The sequence below is a fragment of the Seriola lalandi genome, unplaced genomic scaffold, assembly GCF_002814215.2.
Source record: "Seriola lalandi dorsalis isolate HSWRI2012SDOR001 ecotype SW California unplaced genomic scaffold, Sedor1 jcf7180002054346, whole genome shotgun sequence".
NCBI lineage: Eukaryota > Metazoa > Chordata > Actinopteri > Carangiformes > Carangidae > Seriola > Seriola lalandi.
In genome coordinates this window covers 1,225,461-1,235,026 of record NW_019524899.1, presented here as the reverse complement: position 1 = coordinate 1,235,026, position 9,566 = coordinate 1,225,461, and the positions used below count along the sequence as shown (strand labels likewise).

Below are 9,566 nucleotides of genomic sequence, written 5' to 3'. Positions count from 1 at the left end.
GGGAGGCAAGCCGCCACAGTGCAGCACAGCGCAGCCACTCCCCTATTCACAGGTCTCCCCTTTCACAATTAACCGGTCGTAATTTGGGGATGAAAGCCGCCTTTTCACTGTTTCCTCCACCCCCCGGTTACTCTCTATTCTCAGATGGGCCATGCCAGCTTAGGCAGCAGGGAGAGAGAGGGCCTCCGTCCCCTCTACGCTGACCAAAGGCTTCTCTGAGAGAGGGCCACTCGTGGTCAGCGAGGCCTGCAGCGAGCCCCGCCCAGGATTGGACGAACCGAGTGTGACATGTGACACTATTCTTACACACCAGCGAGCGCGAGTGCACAGCTGGAGAATGGAGAGAAAAGCGGTTCATAAGGGAGGGATTTTGAGGATGATGTTTTGGGGGAGGAACTGCGAGGGGGAGGAAGTTTAGCCAACACAGAGGCACGGTTTCAAACTGCTTGTTTTTATGTTGGCCGATACAGCTGAGGATTTAAGCAGAGGATGTGAACCTGCTGTCAGCTGTACGGTTGGCTGGCCGGGCGCTCAGTCTCTGAGGAGCCGTGGAGTTCCAGGAATCAGGAAACAATCAGAGCGCCAAAGTATCTAATCATCTGAATTCAACGTCGTCCTCTCCAGAACTTTAACTGAGTTAGAGCCACTTAAAGTTTCAGAGCTTTGAAATCTGTCAAATGCAGAGTTTTAAAGCAAAAATCATTAACATAAATCAGACTTAAAAAAAACTCTCCTGTCACACTATTGTTTCCAGCCATAAAATCCCCAGTGGGGCTTGTAGCTTCCAGCAGCTTTCTGTAGCTCTGCAGATGGTCAACACACAGAACCTGTCAGCAAGCAGACGTGGTCTGACCCCAGCCAGAGGCCCTTAACCCATCTCTCCACATTACCTCCAATAAGGCCTGACCGATCAATACTAACGGTCCCAGAGGAGCCAGACCATGGCGACATTTGTGTAGGCTGTCTGAGTGTGTCAGTCTTATGTGACGGGAGATGAAAATTATTTGTGACTTCACAGCTGAGCCCGTCACAACCGTACAGTGAATATGAATAACACTTATCTCCACCCACTGGCTCAGTGTGTGCAAACATCAGCACCATCAGACGTCTTGTTGGTCTGATGCCTTTCACTGGCGCCCTGTAGTACCAGGTGGCCTCTTCTGCCATTGAGAGGAAGGAAGGAGGGCGAGGTCAGCAGCAGCAGCAGAGAGTGGAAGGGTCACCTACGTGGAAATAGGAGCACCCCTGCGGTGAGCAGATAAAAGGACGTGCACCCATCCAGAACTTTCCCTGACATGGACAGGAGCCGCAGTCCAGACTGAGGGGTGGGGGGGGACTAGCCTTTAGATAACGGCTTTCAAACGGCACAGACTTCCACAAGCACCTCAAGTCTAATCGTGGAACATGTGTTTTTGGGTTTTTTTTTAAGCGCCCCCTTTTCAACAAAGCGCCACTTCTGCTTTTGTTGTGTGCAGACTCACAAACTAGACACACAAAAATTCACAACTAGAAACAAACATTTAACCTTAAAAACATCCTTGTAAAAAGATCAACAAATGACTGGCAATCCCTGATAACTTCACAGTAGTCCAACCATAAGACCATCATAATATAACATAACACTCATAGCATCGTACGGCCTTAAACTCTATTACTGTGCTGTCTCCAACATGTTCCTGAGCTTCTTGTTTAATTCTGAAGCCGCTCCGAGGGAGGAGCCAACAGCGTCAACAGTGCCTGGGCCCCGACAGCGAGCTAAGACCAGAGCCCGCGACACGACAGCAAAACCACAGTACAGTAATTATATATCAAAGCCCCTTCATAGCCAATAGGGCTAAATGGAATATGAAGAGAGCGGCATGCACCACAGACTGACAGGACGAGATGAGAGCTGCAGTCAACAAGAGTTAGGAGTAAATAAAATGCTCAAGAAGAACTGGAGCGATGTGGGAAGAGAGCGAAACTTTTCAACTGGCTGCAGCTTTTTCCGAAGTGATGTGATCATTTCAAACAAACTGTAAATAAATAGTTAAATATATACTAAGACTGACAAGCTTATATACAGCTATGTACAAGGTAATTGCATTTTTCAAAGAAGTCAAATTAGTGCACATTTGACTTGTTTTCTTGCACTTTTTTGGTGATTTTACAGCTTCATGTTTTAATAGTGAGTCTTTTCTGCCTTTATTTCCTGGTTCTCTTTGTAAAACACTCTGTATCTTGAATATGTTTGCTACATAACTTTTATTGCCACAAGTCAGATAGCATTAAATAAAAAAATATATGTATACAACAGACTTTGGTTGTTGCTTCACATGCCCCTGAGCTCCATTATATACTGTGCATTGGTTACTTATCTTTTTTTAGGAATTAACTCATTCTATTTGCCATTAATACATGTGCTCAAGATAACTCCTTTTTTTTTCTTTTGACTTATCACAGTCAGATAACACCAGTCGCACTGTCACCACACCAGCAAACAGGTGCAAATAGAAATTGGGAAATAATGAACTGAATGTTCCTGTTTACATTCAGTCACACTGGCCTGTTGAGCTGTGACTCTCTCTTTCTATATGTGTATGTGTGTGTGCGTGTGTGTGTGTGTGTTCCTTGGGGCCGGTTCATGCATGACCTCACAGTGAAAATGTGTACCTCCTGATACAAGGACCCCTCGGTCAAAAGCATGAATCATGTGTTTGTCTTTTGCACAAATGAAAACTGTCAAAGTACATCACAAATCCACAATAAGACTTGTTATCACCACCTCCATTCATTTTGAAACCTCTCTCTCTCTCTCTCTCTCTCTCTCTCTCTCTCTCTCTCTCTCTTTCTCTCTCCGAGTCTTTTCTCTATGGCTGCATGTACTTGGTGGAATTCCAACTCTAAATGTGTGTCCACTGGGAGAGGCGAAGATGGTGCAAGCTAGCTACAATATTGGATGGCAGGGAGATTGTGCAAACGAACAAACAAGAGAGAGGTGAGTTGCTCAACTCGCACACATAACTGTCTATAACCGCCTCCGTAAATGACCCTGACTGGCGATCCGATCTTATTCCCACGGAATATATTTCAATGCCATGCAATTTCTGCCTATCTAGAACATTCCACCGTTGCCTCCCCAACTTATCTGCTCCTGATGGGAAACTCTGGAGGATCAGCGATGAATGAAGTATGATTTCCTTTCTCTGTTCATCCTCACTTGAGAAAAAGAAGCACTAAAAACGTTTTTCTTTTTTTTTTCCTTCCACTACAGGGACTGCTGCTTACACCAGCTGTTTCACTCGGACATACATTTCTTACAGCAGCTCTTCACAGTGTGACTGTTCAGAAACCAAGTCTGAGTGCACTTCTATAAGAGTTCATGGATTTTTTTTTTTTGCATAGATATCCTGACAAAAATATACATTTTTAGTGTAGGGTGAAAACTTAAACTCTGCCATTGTTCTATGTCGTTCTGTAGTTGTAAGGTCATTTTTTGGCACCGGCAGGACAGAAAATATGACTAAACTGGATTTCAGTTTCAGACAGTATTCTGTATACGCCTCAATTGTATCTCGACAGAAAACCTTGAGTCATGGCTTCTTTACATGGCTGAAAAAGTATTAAATTTCATGGCCTAAAAACTAGCAGACAGCACTTTTCCACAATTCCCCCGTCCAGTCCAGAGCAGTTGGAAACAGTGTTGGTGGAAATCTGGTTAAATAACAGCTTTGCTACAAACTCAGAGCTGAAGGTCCTGCAGTAAATCTGAGTTTCTATCAGAGCAGGCACATAAAACTCTGCACAAATCAAGGAGCTGTGTCTTTATTTTGAATGCTGCCAAGACTTGGCTTCTCCATGTTGAACATTGTTGGGGCCCTCTTCCCCCTCTTGCATACTTAACGTGCAGAAGAAGAGAATGGGCCAAAATCCGTTAATTCCTGACACATTTTTTAAATTAATCGTCAGGAAAATTTTCCCTTTTCAAACTTCAGATTTAACTTTGTGAAAACTTCCACATTAACCACACTACAAGCCCAAGACTTGACGTTTTAAAGTTTGATATGAGGGAAAGTAATTAGCAGCTTTTTAGTGGGATTCCAGCAGCCAATCAATAAATTGATTGGCAATTTATTAGACATTAACTAGCCCTGGTTATTTGTGGATAACAATAAAGAAACATCAATCAGCACTGATATAATTCAGATACAATTATCACTAAAAACTAACTAAAAAAGCAAGTGGGAGATTTTCAAAATAAAATAACGCAGTCAGGTTTTGGTTTTATTTTCTAACAGATTGTGGGTGTTGTGACCTGCAGTCATTAAGTCCTTCTGCTCGTTAAATTAACACTTTGTGGTGTAAATGACAAGGATAATGTTAGTTTGTCGACCTCTGAGGATGTTAAACGGTTTTTGTTGCGGGTTTTGTTCTGAGGAGGATCCTGACTTTGTCTTGCAGATCTCCCCCCTTTTCTCTGCAGCGCAGGCTATTAGGCCTGCAGAGCCCATTGACATAAGAATGGTCCAAACGCCTTCTAACCTCTCAGGTCTGTTAACAATATTATCTTAAATATTCTACTAAAAGAAATCACTATTATATTCTCTATTTGTTTTATTCTTAAAGACATTTTGGGAATTTTTTAGATTTGGATCTTTTCGCTCTGGGATCAGTCAGATTTGTGAAAATTGTGCCATCCACATTAAGCCTCATATCACAATTCTTTGAAGTTAAGTATAAAGACACTGCTGGGTTTCGTCAGACTAAGTGTAACAGTAGGTGACTGAGCTGAAATCAGCACAGCTTGACTCTAAAGCAAAAACCTGCTCATAATAAATGAAATGTAATTTATAAAAACATTAATACTCGTGGTAAAACATAAAAAAAATCAGAATTCAAATTTAACGACGGAAAATCCTGAGGACACATCACCACTGCGAAGCTGCAGTGTTGCTCTGTGTCCAATAGAGATCACTGCACGTCGCAGAAACACGCCAGCCTGACTGATCTCCAAACAGCTTCACTGTGACACAAGTCTATACTTTTTTTTTTTTTTTTTTAATTACACACATGATAAAATCAGTCTGCAATCAAACCTAAAAAAATTAACACATTTAATTAAGAAGGCTGGGTCTGTGCGAGACAACGGCCTGAGGCGTAAAAGGACGTAAAGCAAAAGCAGAGGTCACAACCAAACTGTCTTCACTGGGTTTATCTGGATCCGTTTGGAATAAACTCCAAACTTACTGGATAAAGACTATAATGAAAAAAGATGTATATATATATATATATATATATTTAGTTTTTTTTTTTTAAAAACGAGTGTAAACCAATCAGGAGTCAATGCGCTTGTAGGGTTGCATCTAACGGTGTTAATATTACTGAGGGAATGAATAAAGAAACCTGCTAAATCCTATGTAACGACAAAACACTAAAATAAATATAAAAGCACATATTTGACCCGTTTACTGATCAATATCACGTGACTGCTTACTATACTATAAATCTATTTCATGCAGGAACAATATCCTCTAAAAAGTCACAGTCACATTTTGTTTTCTGGACATATCCAACCATCTTCACGCGTATTAAATGAACTGTTTTTTTTTTACCTGTACCACTCCAGTCCGTTCTCGTAGTTGCGGTCGAAGAAGTGCGGCTCCGCTCCCACGGCTCTGATATCTGGGTGAACCCGGAGAAACTCCAGCAGAGCCCGGGTCCCTCCTTTCTTCACCCCGATGATGATCGCCTGCGGCAGCTTCTTGCTCCCGGAGCCGTTGGAGAAGCTGGACATGGCGCTGGGCTCCGGGGCTCTCTGCTGCTCGCCCCGCATCTCGTCCCACTCGTCGGCTCGGTCAGTCTCCAGCTCGTTATTGAGCAGGTCTCTGGACGCGGCGGTCCTGATGGACGGCTCCTCGTAGTCGCTCTCTATATCCTCCCACGGCTGCGGTTTGGCCAGCAGCCTGGACACCAGGTCCGTCCTGCTGCTGCTCTCTGTCCTCTTGCCCACCGCCGAGCCAGTCTCCTTGCCCCGGTGACTGTCCACCACCAAACTTGGCATAGTGGAGCAGTAGCCCACGCAGGAGTACAGCATGTATACCCAGATTAAAAACATGATGCTGAGCAGAATTAGTTTCTTCTTCACGGGGCTAGACCAGAGGGCATACAGGCTGTGACACACCAGGCTATATTCCATAAGCCTCTCGGTTGAAAATCATATCCCAGCGACGCATATTGCCTCACTCACTCCCGGTGGCACCTCAACAGTCCTCGCAAAATTACGCACATGCTCACCCTAAAAGTCAAAATAAATAAAACTTACAAATAAAAAGAAAAAAACACTACTCTAAATATAATCGAATAAAGTGATAAATCCAGGAATGAAAAGGCATTGAGGAATTTTTAATCATAGTTATAGCGAGAATAGCCTATGGGAAATAGTTGAGCTGCGACAGACGCACCGTGGTGCTGCTCCAGGCTCATCTCAGGTTCGTTACAGCTGCTGCCGGAGCACCAGACCTTATAGAGAGGCGAGCGGCAGAGTGACAGCAGCGGCAGCCAATGAGACCGCGAGGGAGGTAAATATGCAGCCGTTAGTAGAGAGAAGTGAGCCAATCAGAGGGAGGAATGGGCGGACCTCCAGCCGTGGGAGACGAAGCGTGTGCGCGGGACTCTGCTGAGAGTTTGGAAAACTTTCTTATTGGGCATAAACTCCAATTAACTCAAGTTTCTCATGTCACTCACAGATTATTCACATGAATTTAGTCGACTTCAGATTTTCCCACAGGTTTATTCTGACATGTTTTACACATTACAGTTCATTTCTAACAACTTTTGATTATGAAATAAACATAGTAAACTTTCTAATACATTTAAAGTGAGCAACTTTGAAAATAAGAAAAGACGCCATGGAAAATAATTGCCCATCAGGCCTGTCTAACACAACCAATATAAGTCTGGTGTGATTTAAAACTGACTGTGAAATGAAAAGAGTTTGATTTTACTACTGACACTGAATGAGCAGCAGTGGAGAGGAGAGGTCACTGGTTTCAGTTTAATTAATGATAAAGTTAAACAGGCAAAAACAAAGTCAGACACATCGTTAATCATAAATCTACACTATTTTAATTACGTAATTAATTATAATATTTGCGCATGTGGTAACGATTAAAACTATTAAAATTATGCCTGTAGAAACAATAACAAATTGACACATTAATAGCCTTATAATAGACATAGCCTAATGATAATAAATACATAATGATAATAACAATAATGCTAATAATAATAATACTAATAATAATAATTAGTAATTTACATAAACTTTTTTTTCATTAACGTGTCTTAATTGAATGTATCTTTACAAATTACTGTTACTTTATTTACTTTTACATGAATCTAAACGCCACTACGAGCATAATATAAAAGAAGTGTAAACTGGTGTAAAGTTGAAATCACTTATTCAACAGGTTAAATCTATTTCCGCGTCCTCGTGGACCGTGAATCTACTTCTTCTTATATTAGTAGAAATAAACGACTGACTGGGAGTAATTCTCTGGCTTCGTAGTTTTTATTGTTGAGGGTATCAGAAGTCTTGCGGCAAATTAGCAGAAAAAGGCCAATTAATTAACAGCGTACATTTACTCATCGTTTTTTTTTTTTTTGCTTCTTCTAAAAAACGTTGAGGGGATTTTACTTTGAAAAATATCACAGCAAAGAGGGTTTACATAAGAAAAAAACTCCAGCCTTCATATGAACTCAAATATATTCAAACCCTCTTACGTTTTAACTTTTGGACATGACTCAGTCATCTTCCACACACACTGTTGTTAAATACACTTTTTTTCAAATATCTGAGAGCACTTCAAAGAGCTCTGAAAACTCTCTGAATAAAAAAGATCAACGCTGGAAATATGGATATGCACTTAATTCCAATTTAGAGAAAAGAAGAAGAAAGGAAGAAAGAAAGGAAGAAAGTTGCAGCGAGTATTTTTCAACCCGAGACTGGAGATGACTCAAAGCAGATCTGTAATTTAAACCTCGGGAACTTCAGCCGCCGATGAAAAAGATTCACTGTCAGAGTGTTTTAAATGTTTGAAAATGAACGAACAGATGAGATAAAATATGTAAAACATAAACTTGCACATGTTTTAATGGCGGGTGAACATGTGGGCGTCTTTCTAGTTCGGGCTGCAGTCAAAGTGAGGCCGACATATGGTCCTGAGACATCATAACGTGATCGAAACCGAGGCCAAAGCCTCATGTAAAAACGGAGATTTGTCTTTTTTTTAAAAATGGAAAAAAAGAAGCTCAGTTCAGTAGACGGACCTGTTGCTTGTGTTCACGAGGTTCAACAGCGAGTTTATCCTACTGACATTTTTTATATTTCCATGGCATCAAAGTCATTTTTTTAATGTGTAATATTCCTACAGGGATTTGTAGTTTTCCTGTGGCTGGTTGTATAGTTTCAGTTAAATATTGCTTTAGGATTACTGCAGCTCTTTGGATTCTATTTTGCAACAGCCAACCTTTGAGGAGAGGCCAGAGGTCATCCGTCATCCTGGAGATTTCATTGCTCTGGTTTGAAGAGTTCTGGAATACGATCTGTTGCTCAGTGTTTCCCCCTCTGATGTGAGAGTCAGTCAGTGTGGATATTACAGCTCCAGCACTGGGGCTGGACAGCAGATTGCTGTTTGGGGACTCTCTCCTGTTTACAGATGCATATTTCGCTCTTCACTTTGTTGACTCTGGCATGAAAGCTTCAGGCTCACACTGAATGGGCAAATAACATGAATGATTTAATGAGGGATACAAGCAAAAGCTCCATGTTTTCATGCACGGAAAAGAGAGAGATGAGGGAGAAGAGTGCTCATGAAATATTGTTGGCTTGTGAAATAATAACACAAAGACTTTCTGAAGTTTTTCTCCATTCTACACGAGTTAATTTGATAAATCTAAAGTACTAAATGTCTAATAATTGAATAACTTTGCACATGCATCAATCTGCACAGTGAAGCTCAAACATCCAAGTGAAGTTACAAAAAGTGAATCAGACTTATGAGTGGATGAGTTGTATGAGTTATTGAACAACTCATGTTTAAATCTGACTCTAAATCTGAGACCGTCACAGTTAAGTTTGAATAATGATCATTTCAAAGGATGAATTTAGCTCGACCTCTCTTGTTGCCTCTTTACGTTGCGGTTTAGTAAATCAAGCAACAGTTGAAATCTTAGCTAAAGCCCTAATGCTGTGTGTGTACATTCAATATAATTCATCAACCACCGGCATCAGAAGTAGAAATAACACCACAAAGACAAGACAGCTCCAGAGTCGCCCCTGCACCTAGGAGCGGATGTTGTAAACCATGGCGGGCCATCACGCCGGGCCATGGAGGTTGGCGACGACATTCAATCTCCACACAGGTTGTGTGTGTGTTTTTTCTCCCAACTGTAACAGCTGGCTCCATCACTCCCCCTTTCACCCTCTGATATGAAACTCCGTATCCGGTCAGACGCTTTACGAGGATGCCGAGCCCTTTCAGGTTCTCCCGGCCTTGGCTAAATCCCACAGCCCACAGACCCCCCCC

General features: G+C 41.8%; 1 protein-coding gene and 1 long non-coding RNA gene across 2 annotated transcripts in view; one reads left to right on the top strand and one right to left on the bottom strand.

The window, feature by feature from the left end:
- Positions 1-7,131, bottom strand: part of hs3st3b1b (heparan sulfate (glucosamine) 3-O-sulfotransferase 3B1b) — a 20,400-nt gene extending 13,269 nt beyond the window's left edge. Inside the window, exon 1 of the mRNA XM_023407824.2 lies at positions 5,592-7,131. Within this exon, the coding sequence (XP_023263592.1) occupies positions 5,592-6,175 (584 nt within the window). The 5' untranslated portion in view covers positions 6,176-7,131. The remainder of the gene's footprint in view (positions 1-5,591) is intronic.
- Positions 3,020-3,387, top strand: LOC147819041 (uncharacterized). The gene is made up of 2 exons (XR_015437346.1): positions 3,020-3,169; positions 3,254-3,387. It is a non-coding gene; the product is annotated as an uncharacterized LOC147819041 (long non-coding RNA).
- Positions 7,132-9,566: the final 2,435 nt, after the last annotated feature.